This window comes from Antechinus flavipes, chromosome 2 (assembly GCF_016432865.1).
Source record: "Antechinus flavipes isolate AdamAnt ecotype Samford, QLD, Australia chromosome 2, AdamAnt_v2, whole genome shotgun sequence".
Taxonomy (NCBI): Eukaryota; Metazoa; Chordata; class Mammalia; order Dasyuromorphia; family Dasyuridae; genus Antechinus; species Antechinus flavipes.
The window spans coordinates 23,295,482-23,313,729 of NC_067399.1; the positions used below are offsets into that span (position 1 = coordinate 23,295,482).

Here is an 18,248-nt window from a genome sequence, read left to right on the forward strand (position 1 = left end):
CTAGTCCTTCCCTCTCCATCCCTTCCCCCATTTAATACTTTCTCAATAGATTGGGATGAAATTTGAATAGGTTGAGGGAAATCACAGTTCTTAGAAACAACTCTAAAAATGCCCCCTCACCAGCCTGGGCTCTCTCACAGTGACTGCACAGAACATTGGGCTGAAACATCCCCACCACAGACCGCCTTTCACTTCCACCTTCGCGTCCACTGTCTGTGGGGCCACTTCTACTTGGCAACTGTGGCCCCGTTTATGAATGATAGGATGGCAGAGATTAGGAGGAGCCAATGTCAATTGAGTGGGGGAGGGGACAGGAGTTCATGTGTGTATATAGGGACGTGTTTTCCATCAGGGTGAGATGGACCTTTTGGAGGAGAGCCCGGAGTGTCTCACACATTGATCTTTCTCTCTCAAACGTAACCAGATCTCTCCTTTCTTTGCAAGGTAGGTATTGACCACTGCTGATTGTGACTCCCAAGATGCTCCTGGGTCTGGAAGGAGGCATATTCTCAGAAATGGAAATTTCTTGACAGGGGACAAGGCTGTCGCCATTCAGGATGGAGCCCCAATGGAAGACGCAGTCCTCCTCATTCTGGATGCTCTTTCTGGGGATATTTCTTCTGACAGAGACCCAGGCAGGTGAGTCTGAAGGTTTAAGGCCAAGAATGTGAAGCTGCTAGTCTGATAAAGTATTCTAAAGCTGGAAAATGGGTCTCGTTCATAGACAGGTTCTTCTTTAAAGGTATGAACTATGTTTTCCTTCAGGCCAAGGGTTCCCTGAGGTGGGACCCCCTGTAACAAAATGGACTATAAGACAGCATGCCTTACTTGAACAATGTAAACTCCTTGAGGATAGGGACTGTGACCCTTTTTTTTGATTTCTGTACCCTTAACGTTGAGCCCAACATCTGGCAAATCTTAATAAATGCCTATGGAACAAATGGGGGTAGACTCTAGGATTCTTCTTTTCCTGGCTTGGAGCCTTTTGGAGAAGGAATAGCGAAGTCTATGCATCCCTCTCAGAAGAATACTTGTTTTCTGTTTGTTTGTTTTTGAGGAGGCAGTTGGGGTTAAGTCTCTGTTCCAGGGTCACACAGCTAGAAAGTGTTAAGTGTCTGAGACCAGATTTGAACTCAGGTCCTCCTAAATCCCGTGCTAGTGCTCTATCCACTGCGCCAACTAGCTGCCTCCAAAAGAATACTTTTAAATGCATAAACTAAAATATAGGCAATTATTGAAGTTTAGTCATCAAAACATTTAAAAAATGGATTCTTAACTCCAGGTTAAGAAACTGCCGTAGAAGATAGAGTATAGGAAGTTCTGGGTACAAATTCTGCTGCAGACTTACTATCTGTGTAACCCTGGCAAATTATGTAACATCTAAATCTCTTTTCTCGTTTGTAAAATGGGGATGGGGTGTGGTGGACAGAGAGCTGGCTTCGAAGTCACAAAGCTGTGGGTATAAGTCTATTCTGTTCCATGCTGCCTGCATTCTCCTGGGCAAGTCACTTAACTTTTTCTTCTTCTTCTTCTTTTTTTGCTGAGACAATTGGGGTTAAGTGACTTGCCCAGGGTCACACAGCCAGGCAATGTTAAATGTCTAAGACCATATTTAAATTCAGGTCCTTCTGATTTCAGGGCTGGTGCTCTATCTCGCACCATCTAGCTGCTCCCACTTAACTTCATAATGCTCAGATTAGAAGTAGTAGATGGAGAAAGTATTGCCCTATATTAACAGAGGGAATTTCCTCATCCTGAGTTCCGGTTGCCAAAGAAACTGCAAATTTACAATCTGGTCCAAAAATTAAAAAAAAAAATGGGGAGAATAATATCTGGAGACTTTTCTTCACAGGGTTGTTATGGTGCTGAAATGAAATAATTTTTGGACAGTTCCTTCCCAAAAGACCTCTATTGGTCCTCTATAAAGACCTCTATACACATCAGTTGCTATTTTTATGCCCTCATCAATCCCCTAACGGAAGATCTGTCTGGACCAATTTCTGCCATCTTTTCTTTGGCAAACTTTCCTTTACTATGAATTAATCATTCAAGAAGCAATTTGCTCTTCAGGCCTGGTGCTAAATGTTGGGCCTACAAATAAAAAGGAACCCCCCCTCCCAAGGGGTTACATTCTAATCATCATTTTACTCCAAAGTCCACCTCCATTAGATACGTGACCTTTTCCCAGTCTGTTCTCCTGTCTAGTGTCTTACTTATTCTTTTCCTGAAATCATGGACATCTTATTCAAAGGACATTTATTCTGGGGTGAGAGAACTAAAGTCATAGTCTTTATGAGGGAACAAGTGATCTCTTTTCAGGTTACTTTGTCTCCACCCTCTAGGTCCAGGCCAGCTCTTTCCTTAGCTTCTGAGGCTACTGGAGAAGAGGATATAAATAGGGAGAGAATTAGAAGATAGCAAAAGGAGTTGTGGGGGAGAGCTGGGGAAAGCCAAAGATGCCCTGATGGAGACTGGAAGCTCACCTCGGGGAGATGACTTGTAGATATGGGGTCAATGTAAAGGCGTGGAGATAGAGCATTATGCAGCAGCAAATTGGTAAGTAGAGGTAAATCAGAGAGAGTAAAGAAGTAGGAAAACTGGGAAGTGGCGCACTAGATGGAAGTCATTTCACCCTGATTGCCTCCAAAAAAGGGAGAAGATTGGGAAGGCAGAAGGAAATGTAAAGCCCCTTAAAAGCCAAACCGAGGACTTTATATTTGACTTGAAGATAATAGGGAACCACTGGAGTTTAGGAAATATGTGTGTGGGGAATTTTTTTTTTATATTTTAGGAAATTTCTATTTTAGGAAAATTGTTTTGGCAACTGTGAGGAGGATGGATTTGGAGTGGAGAGAGCTTAGGAGACAGGAAGCCAATTAGAAGGCTATTGGAATGGTCCAAGCAATAGGTGCCAAGGAGGTCCCCTGAACCAGGATTGTGTCTGTATGGATGGGGATATATATTAGAGATGGAAATGTGGAAGTGAAAGCAGCATGATTTGACACCTGATGTGATGTGTGAGGTAATAGAAATGAAGAGCCAGGATTTTCTGAGTTTGGAAACTGGGGTGGTGGTGATGCCCTGGATGGAAGTTAAAGAGGTTCAGAAGAGAGGTAGGTTTGGGGGAAGTGACAATGAGTCCTGTTCTGAACCTTGAGTTTGAGGTGCCTGTGATCCCATATCCTAATACATAGTAGGTGCTTAATAAGTGCTTCTTGATTGACTAGAAAGAGCATCAAATTTGGAAGTCTAGTATAAGGAAAGAGGTTTCCCAACCTCCTTTGGACTTCCCCAAAGTCACACATAGCTCCTAACTCTCAGAAGGATCCTGCTTTTGAAACTTATTACATGTGTGACTTTGTGGGACTTTAATTCCAACTTTTAGAACCTCAGTTTTCTTCTCTACAAAATGAGAGAGTTGGAATGAGTGATCTGTAAGTTCCATCTCTGAGTCCATGATCTTTCAACTGCTGGTGATCCTTAAAGTATATTCCAATTGCACATTTAAATCTTGCACATTAAATTGCACATTAAAATTAAATCACATGGTCTGTGCATCTGTATTATCTTAATTCTTCTATTTTCACTTTGAATTATTTCATACAGATCAGTAGTTTCTAAACTTTTAAGCATCAGGACCCTTTTAAAAAAAAATAAATTTCCTTTCCTTCCCACTAAGCATCATGATAATAGTTGTACTGTTTTAGTATCTACTGATAGAAAAAATCCATTATTTCAAAAGTGCCATGAATTTAGTAGAAATCCTAAGTGAATCTTTAATTTATTAATTACAACAGCATCTAGCTACATAAGGGAAAATCAAGTGAATTGTGTTTGTATTTTTAGTCTACATACAGACTAATACCTATATAGTATAATATATAATTATAATATATAAAATATATATAATTATATATATAATGCCTATATACAATATTTGCTTATTTATCATACTGAGTTTTTTTTTAATGAAATAGACCCTTGCAACAAGTCTGTTAGACTTGGGAGTCCTGAGACATTCACACAGATTGTGAACCACCAATGTGGACTCGTCCATATTTTTTGCTTTCTTCCTGTTTGTCATTTTTTAGTGGCTCACCTCCATAGAGTTTTTGCAGCCCGGCCATTCCCTGATTGTTGGGTCTTGAAGGTTGTTTCCAGTTTTTCACTATTACAATTCAATTGGTATGGAAGGAAGCTAGAGTGGGAGTTAGGAGACTTGGCTTCTATTATTGACTCTCCTATTGACTGGTCAGGTGATTTTGGGCAAGTTCTATTCTCTCTTTTTGTTTTTTTTTTGTTTTTTTTTTTTAATCTTCAAGATGAGGGCACCTAAGGTCACCTTCTACTCTGACATTCTATGTTTTGGCATTCTTTCCAGTTATGAGATTTTATGTTTTATCAGTTTGTTTAAAACTTAAAAAAACTTTAATTTATGGGATAAAACAAGCATTTTCAAAGCATAAATGATGTACATGAAACTAAAAATTTTTTAGGTATAACACTATTTTATTTACATATACAACACATTTCTTTTTTCCTTTTTTAAATTCCCTCCTCCTCCTCCTTCTCTTCCTCCTCCTTCTCTTTCCATCTCTGAGATAGCTACCATTAGGCAGAAATAGGTATTATATTTATATGTCTGTACACACAAACATTGGGCCTATACAATAGGCCCAAACACTGTACATACAGTGAGGCAAGTCATCTTAAGTGACTTGCCCAGAGTCACACAGCTAGTAAGTGTTAAGTGTCTAAGGTCCCATTTGAACTCGGGACCTCAGCTTCAGGGCTAGCATTTTACCCACTGGGACATCTAGCTGCTCCCAAAGTCATTCTTAAAACAATATTGCCGTTACTATATATGGTATCCTCTGTTCTCTTAGTTCTGCTCATTTCACTCTTCATTATTTCATGCAAGTCTCTCCATGTTTTTCCTAAGATCCTGAGGTCATCATTTCTTTTTTTTTTTTTTTTTTTTTGCCTTCCCTACATTTTCTTTTCTTTTTTTTTTTTTTAAATTTTTATTTAATAATTACTTTATATTGACACTCGTTTCTGTTCCGATTTTTTTTCCCTCCCTCCCTCCACCCCCTCCCCTAGATGGCAAGCAGTCCTTTATATGTTGGATATGTTGCAGTATATCCTAGATACAATATATGTTTGCAGAACCGAACAGTTCTCTTGTTGCATAGGGAGGATTGGATTCAGAAGGTAGAAATAACCCGGGAAGAAAAACAAAAATGCAGATAGTTCACATTCGTTTCCCAGTGTTCTTTCTTTGGGTGTAGCTGCTTCTGTCCGTCATTTATCAATTGAAACTCAGTTAGGTCTCTTTGTCAAAGAAATCCTTCCATCAGAATACATCCTCATGCAATATTGTTGTCGAAGTGTATAATGATCTCCTGGTTCTGCTCATTTCACTCAGCATCAGTTCATGTAAATCTCGCCAGTCCTCTCTGTATTCATCCTGCTGGTCATTTCTTACAGAACAATAATATTCCATAATATTCATATACCACAATTTACCCAGCCATTCTCCAATTGATGGGCATCCATTCATTTTCCAGTTTCTAGCCACTACAAACAGGGCTGCTACAAACATTTTGGCACATACGGGTCCCTTTCCCTTCTTTAGTATCTCTTTGGGGTATAAGCCCAATAGAAACACTGCTGGATCAAAGGGTATGCACAGTTTGATAACTTTTTGGGCATAATTCCAGATTGCTCTCCAGAATGGTTGGATTCGTTCCAGTTTTCCCGCATCCCCTCCAACATTCATCATTATTTTTTCCTGTCATCTTAGCCAATCTCTGAGGTCATCATTTCTTGTAGTACAGTAGTATTGTATCACAATCATATACCACGACTTGTCCAGTCTTTCAAAAAAATGGTTTTTCCTAAGATCTGTTCTGGTTCTCATATGCTATGTTCTGTGTTGCTTCAGCTTCAATCGATGAGCAAATTATCCTTTTAATTTAGCTTCAAATTCTTGGGATATTGTTTCTATAGTGGAATCACTGGGGCAAAGGAGAACACCAGTTTTAGTATGGCTGGTGGCTAGACTTTTCTAAAAAGGTTACAGTAATTTGAATTTCTGAGCAGAGCTTAAATAAGTCCTCCCATCTCACAGTCCCACTGAACTGGGGTTTGTAATGGACGTGTATTTTTGACCAATCTGAGTTGTTTTATTTAATCTATTCTACACATTGTAATACGGGAGGAAGGAAGTTGATGATGTCTTCTAGAGGAAGAGCAAAGAGCCCTCTGCTTTAGAGTGGGTAACCTGAGGAACCCATGACCCCAGAATCAAAGGGAGCAGGTGAAGTGCATCGTGAGTTATTTCAGCATCATTTAGACATATGGATGTAATATTTAATTGAAATTTTTCAGCATCAGAGAAAGTGATGGCTATTTACAGTGGATGGCTTTAGAAGGAATAACCTGGTTTGTCTTCTGAAGATAAAAAGGAAATTAAAGAGGGAGAGAGGGAGAAAGGGAAAGAGAGGGAGAGAGAGGCAGGAAAGACAGGGAAGAAGAAGGAGGGAGAGAGAGGTAGAGGAAGGGAGATTGAGAGGAGAGAGAAGAAGAGTGGAAAAGGGGAGGGAAAAAGAGGAAGTGGGAGAAAGAGAGTGAGAGAGAGAAAGAGAGAGAGAGAGAGAGAGAGAGAGAGAGAGAGAGAGAGAGAGAGAGAGAGAGAGAGAGAGAGAGGAGAGAGAGAAAGAGAGAGAGAGAGAAAGAAAGAGAGAAAAAGAGAGAGAGAGGCAGAGACAGAGAGAAACACACACACACACACACACACACACACACACACACACACACACACACACACAGAGAAAATACTGAATTGCCAGCTTGTTTTTGACAAGAGCAGGGCGGCAATTCCTCTTGCAAAAGTCCATCCTCTGAAATCCTAATTAGTCACTCAATATTCAGGATCTCCTTGTATTCTCTCTGCAAGGGTACATACACTACAGGAGGTGCCATAATCTTATTAAGTCAATTGGGGAAATTCCTCAGATTGGTCCAGACTCTTGTGATGAGCCTCTTTTACTTGTAGCGCAGACAGATTGGATTAGCTGACCACGCAGTTTCTTCCAGATCTAAATCCTTCCCCCAGGAGGTCACCAAAGTGGATCAGTTCTGTTTTCTTAGTTCTAAGCAATTAAAGAAGTTTTTGGTTTTTTGAATATGAATCTTTTTTTTTTTTTAACTTAGATTTAACATAAAGCCAATGGAATGAAGATAAGAAAGGCACAAAAAGTTAGTGTCAGAGGTAGAGGGACCTGTAGATTTCACTAGGCCCAAACCAATCCCTGAAGGCTGAATCTCTGCTGTTTCACTTTCTACTTGAAGACCACCAGTGACGATGAACTCATTGACCATAATCGATTAATTTGGTTCTGTAGTGTCACGGACTCACCCTCCGAACAGTTGCCAAAGTGATCATTCCAGAGCACAAAAGAAAGCTTCAGTGACTTCGTTTCCTTCTAGGATAAAGCACAAACTCCTTTATTTGACCTTTTCAACTCTTCATAGCCTGGCTCTGGCCTAACTTTCCTAAAAAAAATTTTCTCCCCATTGAACCAAAATCATCTTTTTTTATCCTTAACTGAAAATGAAAAAAAAGCAAAAGCCTTGTACCACTACATATAACTGAGCAAAACAAATGTCCGAAACAGGTGTGCACACTGTCCAATCGCGGAAGCTACCTCAGCTTTACTCTGCTCTGAGTCCATCATCTCTCTATCTGGCTGCAGGCAGGAAGTTTCAGCGTGACTTCCAGTTCTCTGGAATTCTGGTTGGTTACTGTGTTGACCTAGATTTATGAAAAAAAAAAAAAACTTTAAAAAATATTATTAGTGTTGCATAAAGGGTTTGATTCTACTCACTTCATTCTGCATCCATTAGAACTCAAGACAGCTGGATTCTGTTATTGGCTGATGGTTGTTCTCCGAGAGGACCAGGACGACTCTGTTAGAGTTGAGTTTCCTTGTGTCCACCTGTGGCTGATCAGACAAATAACAATCCCTGCGGACATTTGGGGCGGATTCTCTAACTCTGTGCATCTCGTGTTCCTTTGGGCCACTGCTTTGCTCATAGAGGGCGTCACCTTCTCTGAGGGCACCGTGCTGGCGGTCTGGGGCCAGGGCCCCCCATGTCCTACAATGATTCCAGAGCTCTTAGAGAGCCCTTGGGAGTGTCCTCGTCCCGCTTTTTCTGACCCCCTTGGGAGTGTCCTTTCCCGCTTTTTCTGACCCCCTCCCCTGGGAGTGTCCTTTCCCGCTTTTTTTGACCCCCTTGGGAGTGTCCTTTCCCGCTTTTTTTGACCTCCTTGGGAGTGTCCTTTCTCACTTTCTTTTTCTGACCCCCTTGGGAGTGTCCTTTCCCCCTTCTTCTGACCCCTTGGGAGTGTCCTTTCCCGCTTTTTCTGACCCCCTTGGGAGTGTCTTTTCCCGCTTTTTCTGACCCCCTTAGGAGTGTCCTTTCCCGCTTTTTCTGACCCCCTTAGGAGTGTCCTTTCCCGCTTTTTTTGACCCCCTTGGGAGTGTCCTTTCCCGCTTTTTCTGACCCCTTGGGAGTGTCCTTTCCCGCTTTTTCTGACCCCCTTGGGAGTGTCTTTTCCCGCTTTTTCTGACCCCTTGGGAATGTCCTTTCCCGCTTTTTCTGACCCCCTCGGGAGTGTCCTTTCCCGCTTTTTCTGACCCCCTTGGGAGTGTCTTTTCCCGCTTTTTCTGACCCCTTGGGAGTGGCCTTTCCCCCTTTTTCTGACCCCTTGGGAGTGTCCTTTCCCCCTTTTTCTGACCCCCTCGGGAGTGTCCTTTCCCACTTTTTCTGACCCCTTGGGAGTGTCCTTTCCCCCTTTTTCTGACTCCCTTGGGAGTGTCCTTTCCCGCTTTTTCTGACGCCCTTGGGAATGTCCTTTCCCGCTTTTTCTGACTCCCTCGGGAGTGTCCTTTCCCCCTTTTTCTGACCCCTTGGGAGTGTCCTTTCCCGCTTTTTCTGACGCCCTTGGGAATGTCCTTTCCCGCTTTTTCTGACTCCCTTGGGAGTGTCCTTTCCCGCTTTTTCTGACGCCCTTGGGAATGTCCTTTCCCCCTTTTTCTGACCCCCTCGGGAGTGTCCTTTCCCGCTTTTTCTGACGCCCTTGGGAATGTCCTTTCCCGCTTTTTCTGACCCCCCTGGGAGTGTCCTTTCTCGCTTTTTCTGACCCCCCTGGGAGTGTCCTTTCCCGCTTTTTCTGACCCCCTTGGGAGTGTCCTTTCCCCCTTTTTCTGACCCCTTGGGAGTGTCCTTTCCCGCTTTTTCTGACCTCTTTGGGAGTGTCCTTTCCCGCTTTTTCTGACGCCCTTGGGAATGTCCTTTCCCGCTTTTTCTGACGCCCTTGGGAGTGTCCTTTCCCGCTTTTTCTGACCCCTTGGGAGTGTCCTTTCCCCCTTTTTCTGACTCCCTTGGGAGTGTCCTTTCCCGCTTTTTCTGACGCCCTTGGGAATGTCCTTTCCCGCTTTTTCTGACTCCCTCGGGAGTGTCCTTTCCCCCTTTTTCTGACCCCTTGGGAGTGTCCTTTCCCGCTTTTTCTGACGCCCTTGGGAATGTCCTTTCCCGCTTTTTCTGACTCCCTTGGGAGTGTCCTTTCCCGCTTTTTCTGACGCCCTTGGGAATGTCCTTTCCCCCTTTTTCTGACCCCCTCGGGAGTGTCCTTTCCCACTTTTTCTGACCCCTTGGGAGTGTCCTTTCCCCCTTTTTCTGACTCCCTTGGGAGTGTCCTTTCCCGCTTTTTCTGACCCCCTTGGGAGTGTCCTTTCCCGCTTTTTCTGACCCCTTGGGAGTGGCCTTTCCCCCTTTTTCTGACCCCTTGGGAGTGTCCTTTCCCCCTTTTTCTGACCCCCTCGGGAGTGTCCTTTCCCACTTTTTCTGACCCCTTGGGAGTGTCCTTTCCCCCTTTTTCTGACTCCCTTGGGAGTGTCCTTTCCCGCTTTTTCTGACGCCCTGGGAATGTCCTTTCCCGCTTTTTCTGACCCCCTCGGGAGTGTCCTTTCCCGCTTTTTCTGACCCCTTGGGAGTGTCCTTTCCCGCTTTTTCTGACCCCCTTGGAAGTGTCCTTTCCCGCTTTTTCTGACCCCTTGGGAGTGTCCTTTCCCCCTTTTTCTGACCCCTTGGGAGTGTCCTTTCCCCCTTTTTCTGACCTCCTTGGAAGTGTCCTTTCTCACTTTTTCTGACCCCTTTGGGAGTGCTCGTCCCCGTGACTTCTCCCGAAAATGACCTTCTGGGCCAGCGTCCGTTCGCTGTGACTGATGGCTGCACATGTGGCCGGCGCGGTGCCGGCTGATGGAGGCCGGGCTTTCCTGGTGCTGGTACCAGGCCAAACAGCGCAAGCAGGAGAACCGGCCACACTTTGGCTTCTCCACTTTGGAGGCTGCAGGGAGAGCCCGATTGCCCCAAATGCTCCTTTTGTCGAGGTGCAATTGACCTTTTCTTCTTGTGACCGCTAGGTGGCCACAGAGTGCCAAGTTTGTATTCAGCCCTTCAACTATAAAATGAGCTGGGAAAGGAAATGGCGACCCGCTCCCGCCTCCTTGCTGGGGTCACGGAGAGTTGGGCTGGTTTTGGTGTTGCCTTCAGGAGCCACTTAGAATACTAATCCTTCCCGTTTCTACGGCTCTGTAAGCTTCAGAAAGTCTTTTCACCATAATCTTCTGGCATGAAAAGTAGTGGAGAGTGTTAGCCCCATTTTACAGACGAGGAGATTGAGACTGCAGCTTAGAATGTGACTTTCTAGGGTCACAGGTGATAGAATTGCACATTATTCCTTTTGTTCCCTCACAACCAAGTGAGTTACATGAACTTTTGCTTTCCCGTGCATAGAAAAGTTATGTTTACACTATACATCGTGCTAGTCTATTATGTCTAAAAAACAGAAACACTTTAGTTAAAAACTCTTTATTGCTAAAAATATTGCTAGCCGTAGCCGAGCTTTCAGGGAGTCCTAATGTTTTTGCTGGTGGAAGGCTTGCCTTGATGTTTAATAGCTGTTGCCCAATCGGCGGGGTGGTCACTGAAGGTTGGGGTGGCTGCGACAATTTCTTTTTTCTTTCTTTCTCTTTTTTTTTGCTGAGGCAATTGGGGTTAAGTGACTTGCCCAAGGTCACACAGCTAGGAAATGTTACGTGTCTGAGACCAGATTTGAACTTGGATCCTCCTGACTTCAGGGCGCCACCTAGCTGCCACCTGGACAATTTCTTAAAAGAAGACAACCTGGAGTTGGTCATGCTGATTAACTCTTCCTTTCATAAAATATTGTTTTGTAAAACTGAAAAGAGTCTAGAAATGAGATTGTCCCTAGAGTATAAGCTTCTGGAGGGCGGGGAACGGAGCACTTTTGTATTTTTGCAGCCCCAGCGATTCTGGCAGAAGTTTTGTCTCATCCCCCTTAGTGCCTTCTCTCTTGATTGACTCCGATTTATCTTGTATGTATCTTGTTGGCAAGTAGTTTACATGTTGTCTTCCCCATTAGATTGTGCATTTTTTGAAAACAGGGGCTGTCTTTTATCTCTCTTCGTATCCCAGTGCTCAGCACAGCGCCTGGCACGGGCTGTGTGATCCTGGGCAAGTCACATAACCCTCCAGGGATCTAGAAGACAAAGGGTTGGAGAAAGTGGCAAATTGCATTGGTCTCTAACAGTAAGTTTCCTCATTGGGAGTCCACAGGAGTCAGTCACAGGTTCAGTTCCCAGCCTTATTATTCTTTTTGTTAGCTCTCGTTTTCTCTTGCCATTATTTCTCCATGGATGTATTGTATTTCTCAATGTGAATATCGGCTCCTGGGGACTGCCTGGGCAGTTTTGCTGACTGACATTTTTTCTGTGTTTTCTTAGCATCCAACATAGTGTCTGGCACATAGATTTTTTTTAAAATGCACATTTGAAGTCAGGAGGAGCTGAGTTCAAATCTGGTCTCAGATACTTAACATTTCCTAGCTGTGTGACCCTGTGCAAGTCACTTAACCCCAATTGCTTCAGAAAAAAAAATGCACATCTAATTTCATCAGTCTTTCAATTCCCAGTGGGGAAACTTCCCTTTGCTAACACCTGCCTTTTAATTTAAATATTGAGAGTAATGTGGGGGCACTGAAAGATTACCCGTATTACCAGGCTCATACAGCTAGTACATATCTTTGGTGGTATTTGAATCCATCTCTGAAGCTAGCTTTCTTTCCATTATTAGAAAACATTCGAAAACACAGGAAATCCTGAGTTCAAATCTAGCCGCAGACATTTCCAAGTTGTGTGACTCTGAACAAGACACTTATCCTTTCTGCATCTAGGTTTTCTCATCTGTAAAATGGGGATAATAATAGCAATTATCTCCCAGGGTTGTTGTGAAGATCAAATAAGATAATATTTGTAAAACATTATGCAAATAAAAAGGTTAAAAATAAATAAAATGAAATTTATTTTATTATTTCAAAATAATTTTTAAAAGTAATTAAAATTGTTATTACTGCAAAATTAAAAAAATTTAAAAGTGCTATATACATGTCAGCTATTATTATAGCAACTTCTAGTCTTGGCTTTTCTCCACCACCCATAATATTTTATTTTTCCAAATACACGTAAAGATAGTTCTCAACATTCATTTTTGTAAAACTTTGTGTTCTAATTTTTTCTCCCTATTTTCCCTACTCCCTCCCTCCTCAAGACAGAAAGCAATATATTACAGATTAAATATATGCAATCCTTTAAAACTTATTTTCATATTTATCATGTTGTGCAAGAAAAATAACCAAAAGGAAAAAAAAACGAGAAAGAAAAAAAAAAAACAACCAACAAACAAAAGATGAAAATACCCTATTTCGATCCACATTCAGTCTCCATAGTTCTGTCTCTGGATGCGGATGACATTTTCCATCCCAAGTCTATTGGAGTTGCTTTGTATCACTGCACTGTTGAGAAGAGCCAAGGTCACCAACAGTTGGTCATCACATAATCTTGTTGTTACTGTGTACAGTGATCTCCTGGTTCTGCTCACTTCACTCAGCATCAGTTCATACAAGTCTTTTCAGGGGTTTCTGAAATCAGCTTGTTTATCATTTCTTCTGGAACAATAATATTCCATTACCTTCATATATTCATATAACTTATACAGCCATTTCCAGTTCTTTGCCATTAAAAAAAAAGCTGCTACAAAGACTTTTTTTTTGTTTATATGGTTCCTTCTATCCCCCTCTTTTTTTTTTTTAAATAACTTTTTATTGATAGAACCCATGCCAGGGTAATTTTTTGCAGCATTATCCCTTGCATTCACTTCTGTTCCGATTTTTCCCCTTCCTCCCTCCACTCCCTCCCCCAGATGGCAAGCAGTCCTTTACATGTTAAATAGGTTACAGTATATCCTAGATACAATATATGTGTGCAGAACCGAACAGTTCTCTTGTTGCACAAGGAGAATTGAATTCAGAAGGTAGAAATAACCCGGGAAGAAAAACAAAAATGCAAGCAGTTTATATTCATTCCCCAGTGTTCTTTCTTTGGGTGTAGCTGCTTCTGCCCATCTTTGATCAATTAAAGCTTTCTTTATTGAAGAGATCCACTTCCATCAGAATACATCCTCAAACAGCATCATTGTTGATATCCCCCTCTTTAAATAAATATCTCTTTGGGATACAGGATTAATAGTGAGACTGCTGGACCAAAGGGTACGCACAGTTTTATAACCCTTTGGCCATAGTTTCAAATTACTCTCCAGAATTAGTCTTGGCTTTTTTTTTTTCCTTTTTTCCCTTTTTTTTTTTGCTTTTTGCTGAGGCAATTGGGGTTAACTGACTTGCCCAGGGCCACATAGAGAAGACATGTTAAGTGTCTGAGACCAGAATTGAACTCAGGTCCTCCTGATTTCAGGGCCAGTGCTCTATCCACTGCACCACCTAGTTGCCCCTAGCCTTGGCTCTTTAAAAACCTTTAACATTCTGGCAAATACTAGGCATTTAACAAATGTTTGCTGAATTAAAATGAAGTTGTGCATTCACCTTGACCAATACCATTCTTCGCTAACCTTTCTCCTTCAGAGCTTCACAGCCTGGAGTTCCAGATAACCGTGGTGGCGTCTCCTCGGATCCCACCAGACATCTTCTTCAATGGCTTTTTGGATGACCATCTGATTGTTTCCTACACTACCCCTAGTAAAGATCTGATCTTTAAGCTGGATAGAGTCAATGCGCCCATGCAGAACTTTATGGTCCAGCATTACCGAGCAGAACTGTTAAAATTAGAGACTGAGATTGATAAAATCCTCCAGGACAGGACGCAGTATTACAACTGGACTGAGGGTGAGTTAGCTCCGCTGGCCCTTCTGTCCTCTGTGGCTCCTGCTCTTGATTCTTTCTCTCTTCCCAGATTCATTTCCTGGAGATCAGGCCATGGAATTGACTGACATCGTCCCTGTCACATTGGGGCACTGCTGTTCGCTCTTGCCCCCTGGAACAGAATAAACAAGACTGGTTCCCCCTTTCTTTTACCCCTAATTTTGTTGATTGTTTAATTGAGTGAAGTTTAAACTCCCTCACCTCATTATCCTATGGCAACTTATCTTTTCAACCTTTTACTCCTTCAACTCTTCTCCAGCTTGATGGGATTAGGTTTTGTCCCTTGAACACAGTCTGATTTCCTATCTCTGTGCCTTTGCTGAAATATCCTATTTCCCCTCCTTTTCTTGTTGAATTCCTACCCACCCTTTAAAGGTGTTACCAGGCCTAGCAAGTATTTCTGAGCTCATCAGCTAATAGCACTCTCCCTTCTTTGATCTCACATAAATCATTCTCTATCTGTCTATCCTTCTCCCTCTCCTTCTCCTCTCCTTCTCCCTCTCCCTCTCCCTCTCCCTCTCCCTCTCCCTCTCTCTCCCTCTCCCTCCCTCTCTCTCTCTCTCTCTCTCTCTCTCTCTCTCTCTCTCTCTCTCTCTCTCTCTCTCTCTCTCTTTCTCTCTGTCTCTCTGTCTGTCTCTGTCTCTCTCTCATAGTTATATTTGATTGTTGTGTATAATAGTTATCTGTGTTGGGATAGTAACCCAGACACTTAGACAGTGGCTCCAAGAGGGCAGGAATGGTGCTTTATCTTAGTTCTGTATTTCCTCTAGCACCTAGAATAGGGTTCTGCACCCAGCAACCACTTAAAAAAAAACGCTTGTTGAATGAATGGTTAAAAGTGATGAATACGACCCAGTCCCATCTCTTCCCTCTTCCCAACAGGGACCCACACAGGGCAGGTCTTTATGAACTGTGAGACTGACAGAGGCATCCTGGTGAATAGTCACGTGGGTGTCGCCTTTGATGGTGAAGATGTGTGCCACCTGGATATGAAGGAAGAACGATGGATTGTCATGAAGCCGGAGGATGAGGACTTCTGTCCCTACCAGAAGGACCCCTTCTGGGCCAAGACAATGCGAGGAGATTGTCCCTTTTTCCTAAAGCTTCTCTTGCAAATTGTGCATATGAAGGAAAAAAGTAAGTCCTTGATACCTTCTAACTTCTCTCCTTAGAGTAGTCACAACTCCAAGGGGAGGGTCAGTAGTGCAGGGTCTTGCAGATGCCAGTTAGCTGCGTGACCTAAAGTCCCTGAGCCCTAAAACCCACTTTTAAAAAATGGGAACAATTATTTTAGTATTGTATGGAGAAGTGCTGAGCAAGGTGACATACCCAGGAAGACCTGAGTGTGAATACTGCCTCAGCTGAATCTTTAAGAGTCTTTAAGATTCTTGAAGAATCATCTATAAAAATGCAGATCATGACAGCACTTTGAGGGTTATTGTGAGGATCAAATGACATAATAGCTATAAAACACTTTTCAAATCACAAAAAGCTAAATATATTATTAATAATTAACATCATCCCTGTTCTACATATCTTCTTGGGATGACATGGGGACTGAAGGACTTATTGGAGTCATATGAATACGAGTAGCACATCTGAAAACAGGAACATGCTTTATGAATAGCAAAAGGCTAGCTTTGGAGCCCAAGAGGAAGAAGACCTGGTCCATTTTAGGAAAAATTTCATTTGAATTTGAAGGGAGAAAGAGGGAAAAATAGATTCTGTACAGAAATGGCCTGAGTTTGAGATTCTTTTTATGCCAGTGGTAGAAAAGATGTACGATAATCATAGTGGAGATGTTTGAAATGCCCATGAAATCTGAACAAAATGATACATGATCTTGGACGTGACTCTATGACCTCCTTGTTAATTCCTTATTTATCTCTTTCTGTGGGGTGGATGGTAGGAGGAAACTTCTGTAACACGGGCCCTGTGGTGTTCTTATATTCTGATCTATTTGCCTGTGGCAGTGAGGCTGAGGTCCGAGATGGTGGGGAAGGAAGAGAGACAGAGAATGTTTCAGACTTCTCTTTCATTTCTGTTCCTAGCACCCCCCGAAGTGACTGTATCCCGCTATCACTCTCAAAATGGCAGCCTCATCTTCTCCTGCCTGGCCACGGGTTTCTACCCTCGCTCCATCCTTCTGCGCTGGGAGAAGGATGGCAAACTGGGCATATGGGGGGAGGAGAGCTCCAGTGGCACTCTGCCCAATGCCGACTCCACTTACTACCTCCGTGTTACTTTGAAATTGCCCCCAGAGGACCCAGGAAAAGGTTATGCCTGCTTGATTGAGCACAGTGAGCTGGAGAAGCCAACTGTATACCCCGGTGAGTTTTCTTGGTGATGGGCCAAGTAACACCCAGAATTCCTTGAATGACTCGCAGACTCTTCTCTTCCTTTTTAATACCAGAAGGACTAAATACATCACTTGATTCAAAATTTTATTAGAATTTTCCTTTGAAATAATAATTTTCATCCTACAACTAGGTTCCAATTAGTGTACATAGTAAATCTCCTGAAATGGTTGCATTATTTGAATTGGTACAGCACATTTCCATTAATTTGGACGCAATGATCATATTTTACCTGATTATAACTTCCAGTAGTTTGAATTTGAATACATACTTCAGATGATTCATTACCGATTCACCGACCAGCAACAAGCTGAATCTCTATTTTCTCTGCCTTGTGGATATTAAAGAATAGATTAATGGATTAATATGGACAATTATGGATATTAAAAAAAGCACTGTCAATTGATGCAGTTTGATCCTTCAAGGTATTCTTAAATTCTGGTCCTTCTAGTATTACATCTTGGCATGATATCCATCAAAAGCAATCTAAGGCCACATCCAGGCCACGGGACCACTATAGAGACCAAGGACACAGTTTTCCTTGTCCTCCCAACTTTTCTGAGATGGATCATGGGAGCACACGTTGGACCATAAGCTGTCAATGGATAGGACCCCCTATTGCACCACCTCTAAATTCCATAGAAAATCTCCTTCTTTCTTCTCCTCCCACCCTATAGTGCCTGGAGAGACAACAAAAGGAAGCTCATGGGCTGTGATCCTGAGTTCCACAGCAGCTGCTATCTTTGTGCTGAGTTTGTTGGCAGCTTTCATCATCCGGAAAAAGAAGAAGACAGGTATGTGGGGTGGCCAGGGAATGGGGAGGGCAGACGGTGAACGGAAAGCAGAGGTTATTGGTTTTGGCAGGGACCAAAGGGAGGGAGAGGATTTTTGGAGAGGAAAGTTGTCTTGATCTGTTTGATATGTGTGAAGAGATCTTCGATTAAGAGAAAAACATCATTGGTGGAGGCAGGGGGCTGGATGAGATGACCCTCTCAGTGTTTTCCACAAGTCAATTGTCTTTCATTATTTTCTTCTTTTTGACTTAAAAGTTGTATGAGTTGAGGAATTATGGGAACTATGGGAAATGTCTAAAGGGAATAAATGGCAGGGTGTGTACGTGTGTTTCTGTGAAATTCTCAAATCTGCTCTCATACCCTTCCAACTTCTCCTTGCAGATAGTAGGAAACTGGTGGAGGGAGAAGGTTTGAGCTAAACTAAAGATCTTTTTTTCCCCCAATGCAGGGATGACCCCGCTAAGTCAGCTGGAGTGTTCTTTCCCACCTCTTTCTTCACCTGCTCTATAACAGAAGACTGAGGGAAACTCTCACCGTATATTCTGAGCCAAGCGCGGTCACTGCTGGATGCTTCCCCGTGTACTAATGATAGCAGTGACAGCTCATGTTTCTCTGATATTTTACAGTTTATAAAACAGTTCTTCGGTAGACGGCAGACTATCTCAAGAAGCATTCTCTCCCCTTTACAGATGAAGAAAATGAGACCTAGAAGTGTCTTGCTAACGGCAAGAAGTT

The 18,248-nt window shown here is 42.6% G+C and overlaps 1 protein-coding gene across 1 annotated transcript; it reads left to right on the forward strand.

Moving 5' to 3' along the window:
- The first annotated feature begins 557 nt into the window (after positions 1-557).
- On the forward strand, positions 558-18,184 carry LOC127552339 (zinc-alpha-2-glycoprotein-like). The gene is made up of 6 exons (XM_051982900.1): positions 558-639; positions 14,066-14,326; positions 15,245-15,499; positions 16,414-16,692; positions 17,397-17,513; positions 17,962-18,184. The coding sequence occupies exons 1-6, from the start codon at positions 558-560 to the stop codon at positions 18,021-18,023; spliced, it is 1,056 nt and encodes a 351-aa protein (XP_051838860.1). The 3' UTR covers positions 18,024-18,184.
- Positions 18,185-18,248: the final 64 nt, after the last annotated feature.

Excerpts from the sequence above, each read along its gene's own strand:
- LOC127552339 (XM_051982900.1), top strand. The coding sequence starts at position 558 with ATGGAGCCCCAATGGAAGACGCAGTCCTCCTCATTCTGGATGCTCTTT. Across the intron at positions 640-14,065 it reads TCTGACAGAGACCCAGGCAG|AGCTTCACAGCCTGGAGTTC; the intron begins GTGAGTCTGAAG and ends TTTCTCCTTCAG. Across the intron at positions 17,514-17,961 it reads CCGGAAAAAGAAGAAGACAG|GGATGACCCCGCTAAGTCAG; the intron begins GTATGTGGGGTG and ends CCCCCAATGCAG.